A 21614-nucleotide genomic window follows, 5' to 3' on the forward strand; every position below is an offset into this window, starting at 1 on the left:
ATAGAGATCTGTATTGGATCATCTCAATGCATCCCTAATCAGTATTATTGAATAGTTACAAAATTATAGGATCGTCTTGGAAGGTTATATATCTTCTGCCCACCCCTGGGGCAGATAGCGCATTCCACATGCAGGCTCCTTCCCTGGCAGCATCCGCACTGAGATAGATCCGGGTGTTGGGGAAGGGAAGGAGCTTCATCCCAGAACCGGGAGGGCAGCCTCTGTCCAAAAGCAGATCGTTCTGGTCTGGATGCACAAATAGCACCATCTGGGATAAGGTAGCAGCTTTATGAGCAGGCTGTGTGCACCACAACAAATGTGTTGGGCTGTGGGATGCTGTGGGGCACTGTGTGGGTTCTGCTGCAACAGGGAAGCTTAGCTACTTTTTCTGTAGTTGATTTCATCAGGCAAAAGGCTGGGCTGGATGAATCCCAAGCCGGAATTAAGATCGCCGGAAGACTTATCAACAACCTCCGATATGCAGATGACACAACCTTGATGGCAGAAAGTGAGGAGGAATTAAAGAACCTTTTAATGAGGGTGAAAGAGGAGAGCACAAAATATGGTCTGAAGCTCAACATCAGAAAAACTAAGATCATGGCCACTGGTCCCATCACCTCCTGGCAAATAGAAGGGGAAGAAATGGAGGCAGTGAGAGATTTTACTTTCTTGGGCTCCATAATCACTGCAGATGGTGGCAGCAGTCACGAAATTAAAAGACGCCTGCTCCTTGGGAGAAAGGCAATGGCAAACCTAGACAGCATCTTAAAAAGTAGAGACATCACCTTGCCAACAAATGTCTGTATAGTAAAAGCTATGGTTTTCCTAGTAGTGATGTATGGAAGTGAGAGCTGGACCATAAAGAAGGCTGATCGCCGAAGAATGGATGCTTTTGAATTATGGTGCTGGAGGAGACTCTTGAGAGTCCCATGAACTGCAAGAACATCAAACCTATCCATTCTGAAGGAAATCAGCACTGAGTGCTCACTGGAAGATCCTGAAGCTGAGGCTCCAAGACTTTGGCCACCTCATGAGAAGAGAAGACTCCCTGGGAAAGACCCTGATGTTGGGAAAGATGGAGGGCACAAGGAGAAGGGGACGACAGAGGACAAGATGGTTGGACAGTGTTCTTGAAGCTACTAACATGAGTTTGACCAAACTGCGGGAGGCAGTGGAAGACAGGAGTGCCTGGCGTGCTCTGGTCCATGGGGTCACGAAGAGTCGGACACGACTAAACAACAACAATATGTGCTTAATGCTGCTTTTCTGCGTATTCTGCCTATTGCAGAAGCCAAAACTGTTGCAATCCTCCAGCAGCACCTAGCGGCAGAGGAAAACATTACAATGTCATGTTTAAATATTGGTCAAAGTTGTTGCAGGAGGAATCCCCAAAGCATCTCTGTAGGATTTCAGCCCAGTAAGCCACACAGAGACTGGACACCACTTAAATCACCATGCTAACCCAAGGAACCAACCACTGGAGGACAAGCATATTAACTCATTCTATGTTTGTGTCTGCTAAATGCTTTCTGTTGTGATTCAAGACTGGTTTGCGAATTAGTTTAAAACAATAGCATTACTTGTTTAAGCCTTTAGTTTCATTTTTGGCATCTCTACTTTGTTTCAGGGAACTTATCACAAAACTGAGAGCCCACAGTAGTTTCTACAGCAGTTTGCCAGAATACATCTGCAGCCATAGCTCCACTGCACAGAATAATACCCATTGCTGGAATGGCCAAGAAGTTGTAGAAAGGTAAAATGAATTCATTTCTTTCCTTTCCTTCCCCTTTAGTGATGCTGAGTTGTTGTTGTTGTTATGCTTGGCCCCAGCTTGAAATTCTTTGTACAGTGGTACCTCAGATTAAGAACTTAATTCTTTCCGGAGGTCTGTTCTTAACCTGAAACTGTTCTTAACCTGAGGTACCACTTTAGTTAATGGGGCCTCCCGCTGCCACACAATTTCTGTTCTCATCCTGAAGCAAAGTTCTTAACCCGAGGTACTATTTCTGGGTTAGCGGAGTCTGTAACCTGAAGCGTCTGTAACCTGAGGTACCACTGTAGTAGTATTATGCTGTCCATCTGCCGCAGTTCTTCCGTGTGTCTTTGGACTCCAAATCCCATCCTGAGAAGAGCTTGGATGCTGGATTAGGCTGAAGGCCCACTTTGTCCAGCATCCTGTTCTCCAAATGGCCAAGCAGATGGGAAGCCTGCAAGCAGGACCTGAGAGCAGCAGAACTCTCCCCTCCTGCGTTTCCAGCAACTGGTGCTCAGAAGCATGGCTGCCTCTGACAGTGGAGGCACAAGATGCGTAGTCATTGTGGCTCGTAGCCATTGATAAGTCTTCATCCTCCATGAATTTGTCTTTTAAAGCCATCCAAGTTTGGGGGGGGTGTCATATTTAATGTTGTGCTGTATGAAGAATTCCTTTTGTCTGTTCTGAACCCTCCAACACTCAGGTTCATTGGATGACTCAGAATTGTGACCATGCTGCTGTTTTTGTTTTGTTTTTTTAAAAAATAATATTTATTAAAGTTTTAAATGTTACAAAAAGAGAAAGAGATAATTCCAAGTTAAACAAAAACATAACAACACATCACAGTAAAAAAAGAAGAGAATAGAAAAATAATAATAATAAAAAACAGAAAAACAGAAAAATAGAAACAATTAGAAAACACAACGAACCTTCCCATAACTTATCTTTCATTTACTTGTTTCCTTGACCTCCTCGCCCCTCCCTTTTTTTGTATTCTAGTTCGGTTAGCTATTTCAGCAAATCCTTTCCATCTTTCCCAATTTTTATCCTATAATTTATCTTAATATAATGTAACTTTACCTTTCCTCCTTTCATCCATTAACAATCTATTTTTACTTAATCCTTTATAATATTTCCGCTAAAGCCACATAACTTCATTCCAGCCTCCTTCTAACATTCCTTAATTTTACAATGTTTCTGTAAATAAACTTTAAATTTCTTCCAATCTTCTTCCACCGACTCTTCTCCCTGGTCTCAGATTCTGCCAGTCATTTCCGCCAATTCCATATAGTCCATTACTTTCATCTGCCATTCTTCCCGGGTGGGTAGATCTTGTGTCTTCCAGTACTTTGCAATAAGTATTCTTGCTGCTGTTGTAGCATACATAAAGAAAGTTCTATCCTTCTTTGACACCAATTGGCCGACCATGCCCAGGAGAAAGGCCTCTGGTTTCTTCAGAAAAGTATATTTAAATACCTTTTTCATTTCATTATAGATCATCTCCCATAAAGTCTTAATCCTTGGGCATGTCCACCAAAGGTGAAAGAATGTGCCTTCAGTCTCTTTACATTTCCAACATTTATTATCGGGCAAATGGTAAATTTTTGCAAGCTTGACTGGTGTCATGTACCACCTGTAAATCATTTTCATTATATTCTCTCTTAAGGTATTACATGCCGTAAATTTCATACCTGTGGTCCATAACTGTTCCCAGTCAGCCATCATAATATTATGTCCAACATCTTGTGCCCATTTAATCATAGCTGATTTCACCGTTTCATCCTGAGTGTTCCATTTCAACAGCAAGTTATACATTCTTGACAAGTTCTTACTTTTGGGATCTAACAGCTCTATTTCCAATTTTGATTTTTCCACCTGGAAGCCAATTTTTTTGTCCAGATTATATGCCTCCATTATTTGATAATAATGGAGCCAATCCTGCACTCTATTTTTTAGTTTTTCAAAACTCTGTAGTTTTAATCTATCTCCCTCTTGTTCCAGAACTTCCCAATATTTCGGCCATTTGGCCTCCATATTGAGCTTTTTCTGAGCCTTCGCTTCCATTGGTGACAACCACCTTGGGGTTTTATTTTCGAGCAATTCCTTATATCCAGATGTTAAACAGTGCTTTTCTGACAATATGATTTTTAAACGCTTTATGTGCTTTGACCTTATCATACCACAGATATGCATGCCACCCAAATACATTGTTAAAACCTTCTAGATCCAGCATGTCAGTGTTTTCAAGAAGCAACCATTCTCTCAGCCCGCAAAAAGCGGCTGATTCATAATAAAGTTTAAGGTCTGGCAGGGCAAATCCACCTCTTTCTTTAGCATCAGTTAGTATCTTAAATTTTATTCGAGGTTTCTTGCCCTGCCAGACAAATCTAGAAATATCTCTCTGCCACTTCTTGAAACAATCAATTTTATCCAGAATTTGCAATGTTTGAAACAAAAACAGCATCCTAGGCAGTACATTCATTTTTATCGCAGCAATTCGGCCTAGCAATGATAGCTTCAGATTTGACCATATTTCTAAGTCCTTTTTCACTTCCATCCAACATTTTTCATAGTTATCCTTAAATAAGTTCACATTCTTGGCAGTCATATTAACCCCTAGGTATTTCACTTTCTTAACCAGTGTTAATCCTGTCTCCTTCTGAAACCTCTCTCTCTCAATCACAGTTTTTCTCTAACACCTTAGTTTTCATTTTGTTCAGCTTAAAACCCGCTACCTGACCAAATTCTTGAATTAGTTCCAGTACTCTTTTAGTACTAGACTCTGGCTCCTGTAATGTCAATACCAAATCATCAGCAAATGCTTTCAATTTGTACTGTTTAGCTCCAACTTGTATACCTTTAACCAATTGGTCCTTTCTAATCATGTTTAAAAGAACCTCCAGGACTGATATAAAAAGTAATGGAGAGATTGGGCAACCTTGTCGTGTTCCTTTCTCTATCTTAAATTCTTCCGTCACTACATTATTCACAATTAATTTAGCCTTTTGTTCTGAGTAAATTGCACCTATACCATTTCCAAACCCTTGACCAACCCCCATCCCTTGTAAGTTTTTCTTCATGAAACTCCAAGAAATATTGTTGAAGGCTTTCTCTGCGTCCACAAATATCAGAACTGCTTTGGTATTAATACTCACTTGTAATTTCTCTAAGATATTAATTATGTTCCTCGTATTGTCAGACAAGTGTCTGCCTGGGAGAAAGCCCGCTTGATCTTTATGAATTTCTTCTACTAACACCTTTTTTAGTCTTTTAGCCAAAATATCTGCAAAAATTTTATAATCCACATTAAGCAAAGATATGGGGCGGTAATTCTTAAGCTGTGTCTTCTCAGACTCTATTTTCGGTATAAGTGTAATATAAGCTTCCTTCCAAGACTCTGGTGCCCTTTTCCCTTCCAATATTTCATTACAGACTTCCTTTAAAGGTTGTACTAACCATTCTTTCAAGGATCTATAATATCTTGAAGTCAAACCATCCGGTCCTGGCAATTTACCTAATTGCATGTTCTGAATGGCCCCTTCTACCTCCTGGTCCATTATTTCGTAATTCAACATTAACTTATTTTCTTGAGAGATTTTTTGTAGTCCATTTATTTTCAAAAAACGGTCAATGTCCATTTCTTTCTGCGTCTCCTGTGTATATAGTTGTTTGAAGTACCTCTGGAAGCACTTTCTGATCTCCGCTGGATTCTGTATGTTCTTTCCTTCCACTTCCAAGTTTGTAATAATATTAAGTTTTTGTCTTTTTTGCATTTGCCAAGCCAGCAGTTTTCCGCATTTATTTGCCGATTCAAACGTCTTTTGTCTCATCTGTTTAATTTTCCATTCTATTTCCTGATTCATCATTTTCATATATTGTACATGATATAACTTTATCTCTTTCAGGATCTCCTGCGACTTTGGTTTCACTCTCAATTTCTTTTCTCCTTCCTTTATTTTCTCCAAAATTTTATCTGTTTTCTCATTTTGGACTCTCTTCTTAATTGCATTCTGTTGTATCAGAAATCCTCTCATAACCGCTTTGCTTGCGTCCCAGATTACTCTTTTTTCAACAGTGGTGTTCATATTTATCTCGAAATAACCTCTCAAGGTTTTTTGGGCCTTCTTAGTCACTTCTTCATTCCTAAACAAAGTGTTGTTCATTCTCCATCTAAAGGAACCAATTGGTGTTAGTTTCATTTCCATCTTCACAGCATTATGGTCGGAGCAAGTTTTAGGGCAAATTTCCACTTTTCATGCTGCTGTTTTTGGTCTCTAACTCCCATCAGCCCCCAGGCAGCATGATCAGTCCTCAGGAATGAAGGGGAATCAGGCTCAGCAAGAAAAGGGAGTGCTGTATTGCTGGGGCTTCCCCTTTCAACTGCTAGTCCAGCATAATGGAAAGATGTTTTCTGCAGCAGATACAACACAAATGGAGCAACACTTCCAAAAGCTTAGAACCCGCCCGCCCACAAATCACTTAATCCATACTTGGATGCTCAGCCCACGGGGCAAGGTGCTGCTTGATGCACAGTGAGAAACAAGCGACCAGCCAGTAACCCAAGCCCTGAAATGTCTTCAAGTGAAACAGATTGAAAGCAAAACGTGTTTCTCATTACCATTACTATTAAATCTTAAGTGGAGTTTTTCTCAGCAAGGTGGATGGTTGCAATCACAACTACAAGCCGTGGGGAGAGAGCAGACTGTGCTCAGAAACAGGCTCCCCACTGGCCCCCCAAATTTCCCCCCGAAAAGCAGCAACTCTCAGAATTGCTCCAAACTCCATCAGTAATGGAGGAACTTCCTGACTGAAGGGGGCAGTTTAATGTTCTGTTCAATTTGTAGTTACTGTTTCAAGTTTCTACGCTTTTCAAACTCCTTTTTTTTTCTATCTTTCCACCTATTGCATCACACATTTTTCTGGCTAAATGAGTATTTGAAGCACAAGAGCTCCATCTAGTGGCTCAATTAAGGTACTGACATTGAATGTAAAAGAGCTTGGAAGCCTGGTTAAGTGTTCTCAAAATAATAATAACCGGAAACCATGTTTCTTCAGGAAACTGAGCAAAAGAAAAATTCTGGGTATAGAATCTCAAGGGAAGGCGGCTAGAATCACAAATAGGTGGAACTGGCACATCAAAAGCAAGAGGGGTAGCAGTTATTATTAGCCAGAAAAGTCCCTTTGTAATGCAGTATACCATCACAGATCTTAATGGCAGATTCGCCTTTGTAAAATGGATGTTTTGTAAAGGGGACGCTTCACAGAGAACTATAAACTCAGGGAGCTTTGTATGCACCAATCAATCAACATTCTTAAAATTCACACTGAACAATCTCAAGGATTTTGCAAAAGCCTCCATAATATGGGGGGGGGGCAGTGCAAACTCAAACAATAGCCCAGGCACTAAAGCAGTGTGAATAATAGAGGCTCATGATCTGGTGGGATTAGGGTGACACCTGCACGAGGGACTTCAGCTTTTTCTCACACTGCTTTATTTATTCCCATTATGATTGTATATTGATTTCTTCAGGACTCATGCAAAAAGTCAGAGCGGCAGGAAAATGGAATAGCAACTGTCTCAGACCATGCACCAGTCAGTACAGACATTGCATGGACAAAAGCTTTCTGCATTACTCGCCAATGAAACTTTCACCCAAGTGCTGGCTGCATCAAACCTGAAAGGAACAATAGAACAATATTAAGAAAGCAATAACACTTCAGGCAGGGAGCCTTGAACCCTCTGGGATGCTGTGAAGGTGGTACTGAGAAGCCATTGCATTGTGGAAACCAGCAAGATCTGGAAAACCAGGATATCCCTAACATGGCAACAGGAACAACAGATCAGACATCTTGAAAGAGAATATAAATGAACAAGCAGGGGGGTAAAGAATACCGCCTTCTTCAGTCTAAAAAACATGAATGGCAATTGATGGGGAAAAGCAACATTAATGCGGCAAAGACTAAATGTAAGGCAAATACTATGAATTTGGAGATAAGGGCCTCAAGTTACCAGCCTTTGAACTCAATTGCCTCAATATGGACAGAAGCAGGTGAAATACACTATAGGACATTAATAAGGACTTCAGCACTTTTTCTTCTGACTTATTCTTCCCAAGTAATTCTGACATGCAAATACAGTGGTGCCCCGCAAAACGAATGCCTCGCAAGACGAAAAACCCGCTAGACGAAAGGGTTTTCCGTTTTTCAAGGCGCTTCGCAAGATGAATTTCCCTATGGGCTTGCTTCGCAACACGAAAACGTCTTGCGAGTCTTGCGATTTTTTTCGCTTTTTTCTCCCTTTTTCTAAGCCGCTAAGCCACTAATAGCCGCTTAGCCGCTAATAGCCGCTAAGCCGCTAATAGCGCTAAGCCGCTAAGCCGCTAAGCCGCTAAGAGGGTTGCTTCGCAAGACGAAAAAACCGCTAGACGAAGAGAATCGCGGAACGGATTCTTTTCGTCTTGCGAGGCACCACTGTAATGGAGAACTTTATAACATCATCTTTGATAGGCATGCTTACACCAAATCAAGGGTAATTTCTCAATAGTCCAATACAAGAATCGGAGGTATTCTCCATTAGCAAAACACTAAAAATGGGAAATCCCCAGCTCTTGGTGGATTCAGTGCCACCAGAGGTGTAGGAAGGGGTGTGTGGTGGGGATGGGCCACCCCGGGTGTAATCACTGAGGGGGGTGACATTTGGTGCGCCACCTGCCTGTGACTCCCAAGTCTACCCCGAGCCATCGGGGGAAGGGGGGAGTTGTGCCGCTTTGCCAATGGCCTTCCCCCTTCATTTTGACAGCTCGGGGGAGGCTTGGGAGTCACGGGCGGGTGGCGTGCCGTTGCCCCGCGCTCCTGGGCTGCTGAAGGAGGCAGGCAGGCAGGCAGGCAGGCAGGCAGAGGATGGGAAGGAGGCAGGCAAGCAAACAAGCAGAGGAGGGAGGGAAGGAGAGAAGCAAAAGCTCCCTCAACTCAGGACCCAAACCCTGGAACACACAGGAGAGGTGGGGTGTGAGAACAAAGTTGCAGGGGGAGTTTTAAGTGCTTATGCACACAATGTTAAGTAAATAAACTAGAAAATAACATTTGCAACTGTAAGTATCTTATTTTTCCTTCTTTTAATGGGGTGTGTGTGAGAGAGAATAAATTTTCTGCACCGGGTACCACCAGACCTTTCTACACCTCTGGGTGCCGCATTCTACAAAAAGTATTAAAAATGAACTTGCTCCATGGCTCACTAAACCTTTTAGCAATATGCTTGAAGGTGGAGCTATTATTGCATCCTGGGGACTCTCCAAGATAGCGGTTGTATGCAAACCGGATAAAGACTCAGCTCTTTTCGGATCTTACTTCTCAAATGCAAAAATGCAAAAATATTGTCAGCAGTAATGGTAAAGAGGTTGAATGTGTTGATATGCATGTTGACATCTCCCCATCAAACAGGATTTATTCCAAAGCAACACATATCCTACTCTAGACACCAAGCCTTGAAAGCTGTTTGTAAAATTTCCTCAAGCAAAATTCAGGCAGCCTTCATTTCCTTGGATCCATTCAAGGCCTTAGGCAGAGTTGGACGCAGCTTTATGAAATCTTTGTGAAACAAAATGAAATTTGGAGGGGAGAAATGCTCCACTTTGTAGACTACACATATACAAATCAGCCCAAACCCTAAATGAACAGACTCAGATCACTGGCAATCCAACTACAATGAGGCATTTGACATGTTTACCTGCTGAATCCCCCCCCCCATTGTTTGCTCTAGCGATTGAAACCCTGGCAAACAAGATCAGAAACCACAACGTTCAAGGCATACCATCAGGAAAAGACTCACATACTATCAATCTGTTTTCAGTTGAGGTAATAATAATGACAACAAGTCCTAGCTGAGCGATACCAGCACTCCAATCCATCTTTTTTTTTTATAAGATATTTATTATGGTTTTACCAAAAAACCCCACATAGATACATACCACAAAGAAAGAGAAACAAACATAGCCAAAAATACAAAAAAGATACACAAAACACAAAAAAGATACACAGAAAATGTCAACAAAAAATCATCAAAAAACGATAATAAAACACATAAAAAAGAAAAAATCCAGCTTTTAGCTTTATACTTATTTAACTCTGTTTCTTGACTTCCTCGCATCTCCCTTTTTTGTGTTCCCCTTTACCCAATCAGATTCAGCAAACCCTTACCCTCTTTCAAATCTCATTGTCAATTATATAGTTCAACCTATTATGTCTCCAATCCTTCTTCTCTTTTACTTATACCATATTATTTAAGTTTGACATAATATAACTCTAGTCTTTCACCCTTTTTTAAAATTCATCTATGCATACTCCTTTAACTTTGTCACTAATGTTGTATTGTTTTAATATCCAACATCATTTTAACATTCATAAATTTTACAGTGTTTCTGCAAGTAGTCTTTAAACTTCTTCCAGTCCTCTTCCACCGACTCTTCTCCCAGGTCTCGGATTCTGCCAGTCATTTCTGCCATCTCCATATAGTCCAGCACTCCAATCCATTTTAAAGCAGTTTCACGCAGCAGCAGGAATCAAATAAAATAATTTCAAATCCACGATAATGACTTTCAGCATCCCTGGAGAAGCAAGAAACCAAATGCAAACCTTCTCTGGCTTCTAGCCATGTTATTCAGCGTTCAGATACCTGGGGGTGACACTAACTAAAGATTTAAAGCAACTGTACAAAAAGAAATGGCACCAGCCTTGCTTCCAAACTGCAATCTGACCTATTTGCAGGTGGAAACAAACAGGCCTTTCACGACTCAGTTGTATTACTGCCCTCAGAATGGCCACCTTACCTTGCTTTCCATTTCTATCCCAAGTTCTGCCAATAGACAAACCCACCAAGACTCTAAAGAAGCAGCAACACACCAGAGAATGCTACAAAAGGTAAGCACAACAGATTTGCCAAAAATACCCTCTATAGACCATTTTATTTTGATGCTTTTCAACTAAAATGAATAATAAGAATGCTCCACCAGCAGTTTGGACATGCCCTGGGTAAGAATGGAGTCATCACCAAAACCACTGACGATATGAGGCCTTTCTTTCTTGCCTATGTCCTGGAATGCAGTCAATAAAATTAAAAATGTGTTCTTAAGACTCACTTTCTCAATCTGGAAATGATAAGCCCCTCTTCCTCCTTTGGCTCTTCCTTTCCTCAACTTTCAACAAGAGGATAAGTACCTGCAGACTGGGAAGCGAAAGGGGTATTCAGATTTCACAATCTTCTTCCTAGAGGCAGACCCATCAGAAAAGAGGCACTAGCAGTCAGATTAGAAGGCATCTCCTACTCATTCATCTGCATGCAAACTCTACAACCAAGCGCAACTTCTGCGATCTCAAGCCACATATGAACACCACTGCACCTGATCCACCCTGGCCTACAAAGGGATGGCTTCCCAAATTTATAAACTCCTATTTGTCCTAAAGAAGGGGTTGTCCACAGCTTCTTGATCCCAGTGGGAAACCAACCTCACCACTCAAATAGGGGAGTAGATGTGGGACAGGCTTTGGACAAAAACCCACTGTTGAAATCCATTTTGACAAACACTCAAGAAGCAACTTTATGAATCCTGTTTCACTTGCACTGGACACCTCCTTGCCTGCATAGCATCCATCTGACTCCCTCTTATGTTGGTAAGGCTGCTCAGAAACTGGCACTACTATCCACATGTGGTGGAGTGGTTAAGCACTCACCCACTTCTGGAACAAGGTACTTGATTGCTGGGATAGCTCAGTTGGTAGAACATGAGTCTTGGTCTCAGGGTGGTGAGTTTGAGCCCCATGTTGGGAAAAAGATTCCGCATTGCAGCGGTGGACTAGATGGCTCTTGTGGCCCCTTCTATGATTCTATTACTTGGTGCCTTATGTTCTATTTCTGGTTAAGATATCTTGCCATGTCCCTCCACAGCACTATTGGCAATAATAAATATTGTCTACATTTCCATTCACACTAAAACATCGCTAGCTTTCCTTTTGGCAACAGCTAGATTGGAGTCACTGGAAGGATGTTGTGCATTTTCCACACCACAAATAGATTGATGAACTATGGCACAAAGCTTTATAGGAGAAACTGTCCCAGCATGCCTGGGTTATGCAAGGCACGACAAAAAAGATCTATCCTTTGCGAGTTGGCAACCTTTTAATGACTTTATAAATAAATAGTAAGATCTGGATCCTCCTACAACTCATGCATAGTTTTCAAGGGGACTTATTCTCAATAAATCTTATTCTTTCCCCCTCCTCTTCCACTCTCCTTTCCCCTTACCCTTTTCCATGATCTTATACCTCAGTTCTGGCTAGGAAGAATAACAGATGCTTTTAAATAACCTTTTATTGAATGATGTGTCTAAAAAGTTTTCATTTGTTCTGTGTACTTTGTCTTTATGCAAAAGTTTCAATAAAAATAATATAATATGACCATAAGGAGCTGAAGTGGCCAAGAGACTAGCAGCTACATATTGCACTAACTTTAGCTTCCAGACCATCATCAAAGATAGCCTCACATAGAGCACATAGCAGTTACCATACTTGATAGATGGCCATCCAACCTCTCCTTATAAACCTCCAAGTCCATCACCTCCCAAGGGAATCTGTTCTACAGCTTTTACTGTCAGAAAGTTATTTCAGACATTTAGCCTGAATCTCCTTTCTTGTAACTTGAATCCATTGGTACAAGTCCCACCCTCCGAAGCAAGTGAAAACAAGCTTTCTCCATCTTCCATGTGATGGCCATTGAGATATTGGAAGATGGCTCTCATATATCCTCTCAGTCTCTTCTTATCCAGGCTAAACATACGCAACTCCCTCAACCATTCCTAATAAGGCTTGGTTTCCACAACCTTAATCATCTTAGTTGCCCTTCTCTGCACCCATCTTGTCAACATCTTTCTTAAATTGCCCAGAGGACTGCAGGTGTGGTCAGACCAAGGCAGGACGACTGCTTTCCTTGATCAGGACAGTATACTTCTATTAATGCAGCCTAGCATTAGCTTTGTGTCTTTTGCTTGCTAATGATGTATTGCATGGATTGATAATGTTGGGTCTGTGAACTAATACTATGGGTTTTTTCCCCCATCCATCCAACTGGGTTGCCCCAGCCACTCCAACAGAAAATACAAAAACACAACAGAACCTTACACATATGGCACTCATAGAGTGCTATCTTCTCTGCACTTCAATCTTGCTGAAATTAGGCTCAAAATGACCAATAATGTTAATATTATCGATATAGATAATTTGTTAATCACTTGTTATCACAGATTTCCAAGCAACTTGCAACAGAATAGAATAGCAGCAGTGATGGCAATTGATATCATTGCATCCCATGGCAAATCCTGATCAATGCCCAAATATTCAGTGGATCCCAGTGAGGTTTAATTTTTACTGATCAGCAACTCAGTGGAACAAGAGTAAAACTTGCACAATAAAACCCCCACAGAGCATTGTGCAGGCTACATGGCTGCTTTTCTGCAACTCAGATTGGAAAGTCAAGGTCTCCTGGAACCTTATCGGAAGCAGAAAGTATGTGCGCAAATGTAAGATGTTGGAGCAACCCAATGACCCACCTTATCCAAGAACATTCCTCTTCTTACAGAGCCCACCCAGACGCTTCAAAGGAAATCTGGCAAGCAGGAACTGAGCACAAGAGCACTCTGCCCTACTGCAGTTTCCGGGAACTGATATCTGAAAACATTCCTGCCTCCAGCTGTGGAGGCGGCTCATAGCCATCATGGCTGCTAGCCATCCATAGCCCTCTCCTCCTCCATGAATTTGTCTAATTCTCTTTTAAAGCCATCCAAGTTAGTGGTCATCATTGTCTCCTGGGGGAGTGAGTTCATGGCTTAACTATGTGCCACGTGAAGAAGGACTTTCTTTGATCTTCCAACAACTTCACTGGATGATCACAAGTTCATTATGAGAGGGAAGAAAACTTTTCTTTATCTAACTGGCTTCTCCACACCATGCATTATTTTACAGTAGACAATTCCCTTGTTGCTTCTTACATGTTCTGGGAAATTAAATTGTCATTGAGGCAATTGAAGAGTTTGGTGGACCTTACATTCTTGGCAGAGTTTGAGTTGCAACTGATATCAGGATAGTTGCAGCCATGACTGCTATATCTTTATTGTTTGGTAATCTGCCCTGGGAAGGCATCATCCAAGTATGCAGTCTGGCCTGGAGGTCTATATCAGAAACCCATAGGTCGCTGTTCCTTCCCTCTCCTACAATTTTTACCCATATGCTCTCAATCTGCTTTCTGTGCTCCAGGACATGGACCTCATCACAAGTGTACTCATCCTTTACATAAAATGCTCCTCCTACTCCCCCCTCCTGTTTGATCTTTTTCTTTTGAATAGGCTATACCCCTCAGTTTCAAGATTCCTGTCATAAGTCTCACCTCACCAGGTTTCAGTAATTTCCTTGTCATTTGTACTATTTGTAATATTGTCTCCCTTCTCCCCAGGATTTGGTTTAAAGCTCCATTGCCTTGGTTTCACATCAGTGGTAGCCAGGGCTGATGAATGAACGGCTGTGCATACTATGTTTGTATGAAATGTTCCAAGGGAAACTAGCTTTTCTCTTCAAATCTCCGTAGGGTGTAGAGGCTCTTGGCTGTGAAATTGCAGAATTGTTGGAGAAACTCATATGGAGGGGTGAAAAGTAACAAGACTGTGTTTACAAAAGATGTTGCCTGTTGATGGCAAAATGCTGGCAATATATACTTCTCCCAGGTGGCACATTCCCAATTTATAAATGTATATACAAAGGCTTGGAGAATTCTTTGCTAATTGAAGGATTTTACACACATGTCAGGGTTTCCTCAGTTCTCAAATCTCAAATCCTAATATGTGTTCAGATTGACAGAGTTTCATAAGCTTCTTGGTGGTGGTGTATTCTTATAATTCTCTCCTGAATAAGATGACACAGTTCCCTTTTCAAAACAACTTTTTTTTCAAGTGCATTGTGAGAATATGCTGCTGTTACCAAATAGTGAAGCATCGGAAGAGACATTATCTTCAGGATTAGATAGAATACTTGGAGCTTTGGAAAAATTATCAACTAAAATTGACTTAAATACCACAAGTATTAACAACCTGGGGCAGAAGGTGAATTCTAACACAGAGGCTATTGATAGGTTGCTGCAAGAATCAAAATTAAATAAAAAAATTGCGGAAGAGGCGAAAGAGAAGGCACTGGCGGTAGAGGAAAAGATATCGCCAATAAGTAAACAGTTAGAGGATCATAGATCGCAACTGTCTATGATTGAACTTCGGGATAAACAGACTAATCTGAGGATCAGGGCAGTACCAGAACGGGGTTTATTTTGGGGAGGAGTTCATACGAGACTCAAAGAAAGCTCAACAAGTAACATTAATACCATCATAACATTAATTCCCTCTCTCCCTGTCCTCCCAGTTGAACGGCGTGGCCCAGGGAGAGAGGGAAAAATAGTGGAAGTGAACAGCTGGCTTCGCAAATGGTGTAAACAGGAACGGTTTGGATTCTTAGATCACGGACTGCAGTTTCTTGAAGATGGACTTCTGGCAAGCGATGGGCTGCACCTCACAACGGTTGGGAGGAATGTTTTTGCCAAAAATCTCAGAAACCTCATCAGGAGGGCTTTAAACTGACTAATGTGGGGGAGGGAGGCAGTGCTCCTGAAGGTAGGAGTCTATCAATTGATGAAGATGATCATCCAAATGTCATAGACCAAATGGAGCAAACAGCACGCAGACCTAGTGGTGGGAGGAAAGAATCCTTAAATAAGAGACACGGGGGAATGATTAATGGACTTCAATGTCTGTACACTAATGCGCAAAGCATGGGTAATAAACAAGATGAGCTTGAGCTCTTGGTACAGCAAACTAAATATGACATAATAGGCATCACTGAAACCTGGTGGGATAAGTCCCACGACTGGAATGTAATAATAATAATAATGGAGGGATACAATCTATTTCAGAGAAACAGACCAGACAAGAAAGGAGGAGGAGTGGCGATATATGTCAGGGATGTGTATACCTGTGAAGAGATCCAAGATTTAGAACCTCAAAGCCAAAGTGAGAGCATTTGGGTCAAAATTAAGGGAGAGAAGAATAACAGGGACCTCATTGTGGGAGTTTACTATAGACCCCCAAGCCAAACAGAGGACATAGATGATGCCTTCCTGGAACAGATGGCCAAGCATGCAAAAGGAAGGGAGATAGTAGTAATGGGGGACTTCAATTACCCGGATATTTGCTGGATGTCCAACTCAGCCAAGAGCATAAGGTCAAACAGATTCCTCACTGGCCTTGCAGACAACTTCGTTGTCCAGAAAGTGGGAGAAGCAACAAGAGGAACAGCCATTTTAGATCTGGTCCTAACCAATGTTGATGACCTGGTTAGTGGGGTAGAAGTGGAAGGATCATTAGGCGCGAGTGATCATGCTCTTCTGAAGTTTACTATACAGTGGAAAGGAGCAGCCAAGCATACTAGGACTCAATTTCTTGACTTTAAGAAAGCCGACTTCATAAAACTTAGGGAAGTGCTGGGTGAGATCCCATGGACAGTGATACTAAAAGGAAAGGGAGTTCATGATGGCTGGGAGTTTGTTAAGAGGGAGATAGTAAAAGCACAACTTCAGGCAATACCAATGAGACGGAAACATGGAAGGTGCCTAAAGAAGCCAGGGTGGCTATCTAAAGAACTTTTAACTGAGTTAAGATTAAAAAAGGATGTGTACCAAAAATGGAAAAGGGGGGAAACCACCAAAGAAGAATTCAAACAAATAGCCAGCACGTGTAGACACAAAGTCAGAAAAGCTAAAGCACAGAATGAACTCAGGCTTGCTAGAGAGGTTAAAAGCAACAAAAAAGGCTTTGAAGGGTATGTTCGTAGCAAAAGGAAGAACAAAGAAACAGTGGGGTCACTCAGAGGAGAAGATGGTGAAATGCAAACAGGGGACACAGAAAGGGCTGAACTCCTCAAAGCCTTCTTTGCCTGAGTCTTCTCCGATAAAGAAAACAATGCCCGACCTGAAGAATTTGGAGCAAATGATTCAGCAGAGGAAACACAGCCCAGAATAACTAAGGAGATAGTACAAGAATACTTGGCTAGTTTAGATGTATTCAAGTCTCCAGGGCCAGATGAACTGCATCCAAGAGTATTAAAAGAACTGGCAGATGTGATCTCAGAACCACTGGCAGTCATCTTTGAGAATTCCTGGAGAACAGGCGAAGTCCCGGCAGACTGGAGGAGGGCAAATGTTGTCCCTATTTTCAAAAAGGGGAAAAGAGAGGACCCAAATAATTACCACCCAGTCAGTCTGACATCAATACCAGGGAAGATTCTGGAGCAGATCATTAAGCAAACATCTGTGAGCACCTAGAAAGGAATACTGTGATCACCAATAGTCAGCATGGATTTCTGAAAAATAAGTCATGTCAGACTAACCTGATCTCGTTTTTTGACAGAATTACAAGTCTGGTAGATGAAGGGAACGCAGTGGATGTAGCCTACCTTAATTTCAGCAAGGCATTTGACAAGGTGCCCCATGATATTCTTGTAAAGAAGCTTGTAAAATGCGGTCTTGACTATGCTACCACTCAGTGGATTTGTAACTGGCTGACTGACCGAACCCAAAGGGTGCTTATCAATGGTTCCTCTTCATCCTGGAGAAGAGTGACTAGTGGGGTGCCACAGGGTTCTGTCTTGGGCCTGGTCTTATTCAACATCTTTATCAACGACTTGGATGATGGACTCAAGGGCATCCTGATCAAATTTGCAGATGACACCAAACTGGGAGGGGTGGCTAACACCCCAGAGGACAGGATCACACTTCAAAACGACCTTGATAGATTAGAGAAGTGGGCCAAAACAAACAAGATGAATTTTAACAGGGAGAAATGTAAAGTATTGCACTTGGGCAAAAGAAATGAGAGGCACAAATACAAGATGGGTGACACCTGGCTTGAGAGCAGTACATGTGAAAAGGATCTAGGAGTCTTGGTTGACCACAAACTTGACATGAGCCAACAGTGTGACGCAGCAGCTAAAAAAGCCAATGCAATTCTGGGCTGCATCAATAGGAGTATTGCATCTAGATCAAGGGAAATAATAATGCCACTGTATTCTGCTCTGGTCAGACCTCACCTGGAGTACTGTGTCCAGTTCTGGGCACCACAGTTCAAGAAGGACACTGACAAACTGGAATGTGTCCAGAGGAGGGCAACCAAAATGGTCAAAGGCCTGGAAACGATGCCTTATGAGGAACGGCTAATGGAGCTGGGCATGTTTAGCCTGGAGAAGAGGAGGTTAAGGGGTGATATGATAGCCATGTTCAAATATATAAAAGGATGTCACATAGAGGAGGGAGAAAGGTTGTTTTCTGCTGCTCCAGAGAAGCGGACACGGAGCAATGGTTCCAAACTACAAGAAAGAAGATTCCACCTAAACATTAGGAAGAACTTCCTGTCAGTAAGAGCTGTTCGACAGTGGAATTTGCTGCCAAGGAGTGTGGTGGAGTCTCCTTCTTTGGAGGTCTTTAAGCAGAGGCTTGACAACCATATGTCAGGAGTGCTCTGATGGTGTTTCCTGCTTGGCAGGGGGTTGGACTCGATGGCACTTGTGGTCTCTTCCAACTCTATGATTCTATGATTCTAATATATAAAAAGGGTGATAAGAAAAACCCTACCAATTATAGACCCATTAGTTTGTTAGATGTAGCCTCTAAACTATATGCCAGGCTCCTTCTTGGGAGACTGGAAGAATGGGCAGATACAAATAAGGGGGTATCTGAAGTCCAGGCAGGTTAACGAAAAGGGAAATCCACATTGGACCAGTGCTTTGTGATGAACTTTCTGCTATGTAAATACATCCATAATTTGAATCAAAAATTATATGTCGCCTTTATCGATCTAAAGTCAGCTTTTGATACGGTCACAAGACATGCATTGTGGCAAAAATTGGAAAAGACAAATACAGTGGTGCCCTGCAAGACGAATGCCTCGCAAGACGAAAAACCCGCTAGACGAAAGGGTTTTCCGTTTTTCGAGGCGCTTCGCAAGACGAATTTCCCTATGGGCTTGCTTCGCAAGACGAAAACGTCTTGCAAGTCTTTTCCCTCCCCCCCCTTTTTCTAAGCCGCTAAGCCGCTAATAGCCGCTTAGCCGCTAATAGCCACTAAGCCGCTAATAGCGCTAAGCCGCTAAGCCGCTAATAGGGATGCTTCGCAAGACAAAAAAACCACTAGACGAAGAGACTCGCGGAACGGATTATTTTCGTCTTGCGAGGCACCACTGTATAGACCTCCGTCTATTATTTCTCAACAAAACATTATACAGTGGTGCCTCGCAAGACGAAAAGAATCCGTCCCGCGATTCTCTTCGTCTAGCGGTTTTTTCGTCTTGCAAAGCAAGCCCATTGACAGCTTAGCGGATTAGCGCTATTAGCAGTCTAGCGGCTTTTAGCGATCAGCTGTTAAGCGGCTTATCAGCGGAACGGCTTAGCGGCTTAGGAAAGGGGGGGGTAGCGAAAAAAACCCGCGGGAACTCACAAGATTTTTTCATCTTGCGAAGCAACCCCATAGAGAAATTCGTTTAGCGAAGCGCCTCCAAAACGGAAAACCCTTTCATCTAGCGGGTTTTCCGTCTTGCGGGGCACCACTGTATACTGACACATCGATACAAGTAAAGGTGGATCTGGCTGGCCATCTCACCACCAGAATTAAAACCATTACAGTGGTTACAGACGCTTCAGGTTACAGACGCTTCAGGTTACAGACTCCGCAAACCCAGAAATGGTACCTCGGGTTAAGAACTTTGCTTCAGGATGAGAACAGAAATCGTGCAGCAGCGGTGCAGCAGCAGCAGGATGCCCTATTAGCTAAAGTGGTGCTTCTGGTTAAGAACAGTTTCAGGTTAAGAACGGACCTCTGGAATGAATTAAGTTCTTAACCCGAGGTACCACTGTACTGGAGTCAACAGGGATGCATTTTGGTGCCTTTCCTGTTTAATTTTTATATTAATGACATGGTTAAAGAACTGGAGGGCCTACAGTTTCCCCCGTCACAATTCTTGGCCAAAAACTCTCAGTTTTAATGTATGCTGATGACCTAGTACTTGTATCTAGAACCCAGGTGGGCCTGAGACGGCTGCTTGCAAAATTGAGTTCATATTGCACAAGGAATGCTTTATCTATAAACTACAATAAGATGCAGGTCATTGTATTTGGGAAGCGTTCTAAAAAGCATGTTTGGCACCTGGATGAACACATCATAAACCAAGTAAATAAATATGTTTAAATATATGGGATTGGTTTATTCAGAATGGCATCCTGGAATATACAGCTATCCAATATTAAATTGCAAGCCTTTAAATCAGCAAAAGCCATTTTGAAATTCGCTGCTTGTTAAGGTGGAAATCTGGTTAACCCAGCTCTATCTGTGTATAAAGCAAAAACAATGGCCCAGATTTTATATGGTGCAGAGGTTTGGGGTACCTCAAAGGTCTCCGGTCTGGAACCCCCACAGAATTATTTTTTAAGAGTTCTTTTAGGTTTACCCAAAGACGTGCAATCTGCCATGGTCAGGTTGGAAACTCGCATGTTGAGCATAGAGAACCAAACAGATAAAAGAATCCTCTGCTACTGGTTCAGAGTTCAACAGATGGACAACACTAGGCTACCCAAAAAAACGCCTGATTGAGCTCTCGAATGGATTACCCCTTAAAAACTGGGTACATCACGCTGCCCAACTGATGGGCAAATATGACCTCTCAGTGACCGAGATCAAAGAACTTCCCTTATATTCCCAGAAAAATATCTTTAAATGAACCATAAGGGCAGTGGCAACTAAAAACGATCTAAACTCTATGTACACATCTACATGCGCCCCATTGTATTTTAAACTTAGAGAGGCCCATGAACATACGTTTTGAACTGACTTTTGTGCAACTTCAGAAAGCTTTTACAGAGTTACGATTAAATACAATAAACTCTGCTTTTAGAGATGGGAGACACAGAGGCAGACCAACAAATGAACGTGTTTGCATTAGGGGATGTCCTGAAGTAGAGGACCTTATACATTATATCTTGCACTGCCCCTTGCATAATGAAGGAAGAGAAGCATCTTTAGCACTATAATGACAAGGTCCCCCGGATATGATTTTATATCTCCTCGCAGACACAGAAAAGTATGTGACCTGGCGTGTAGCACTCTTTGCAACTGTCGCTAGGAAAACTAGAGCAAATTATATAGCCACCAACTGTAAAGGAGATGAATTTATTTGACCCTCAAGCTATATTCTAGCTTTATCATCAAACTCTGAAAATAATTGCACATTGTATTAACATTATTTTTTAATATATTAGTGGCCATATGATAATTTTAGCTAATAAATTTTATTGTTTAATGTCTTAACTTGTATATTAAGGTACTTTTATAGCTTTGTTTAGAGTAGGTAATGTCTTGATAATATACATGTTTTAAGTTTTTTGAATCAATCCAGTATATTTTCTTTTAATTGTTGAATGATTCTGTGTACATTGCGAAAGTCTTTGGCTATGTGAAATAAAACTGACTGACTGACTGAATAGTCCCTGTAAGGAATATGAGGTAAAATAGATGTCTAAATGGCAACTGTCACGATCAGGGCAAAACATACTTAAAGAAAATAAACTTGTTCAGAAAAAGCATAGTTAAAGAGCCTATACAGAGTGCTCATAGTCATTGGAGGCACAGAGAGACACTGGCTCCACTCTGTCTGCCTCAGATATACAGGGGCAACAATTCACACACACTGAGCTACTGAGCCTGCGAGCAAACAGATACATTTCTATAGGGAGGGTG

At 41.8% G+C, this 21614-nt stretch overlaps 1 protein-coding gene across 4 annotated transcripts in view; it reads left to right on the plus strand.

Annotated features, from left to right (window-relative positions):
• GPC3 (glypican 3) overlaps nucleotides 1–21614 on the plus strand; it is a 248130-nt gene that overhangs the window by 159681 nt on the left and 66835 nt on the right. For all 4 annotated transcript variants that reach the window (XM_081846772.1, XM_081846773.1, XM_081846774.1 and 1 more), the window contains one exon: nucleotides 1628–1753. In XM_081846772.1, the coding sequence (XP_081702898.1) occupies nucleotides 1628–1753 (126 nt within the window). The remainder of the gene's footprint in view (nucleotides 1–1627; nucleotides 1754–21614) is intronic.

The sequence above is a fragment of the Podarcis erhardii genome (assembly GCF_964252035.2).
Source record: "Podarcis erhardii genome assembly, chromosome: Z".
NCBI lineage: Eukaryota > Metazoa > Chordata > Lepidosauria > Squamata > Lacertidae > Podarcis > Podarcis erhardii.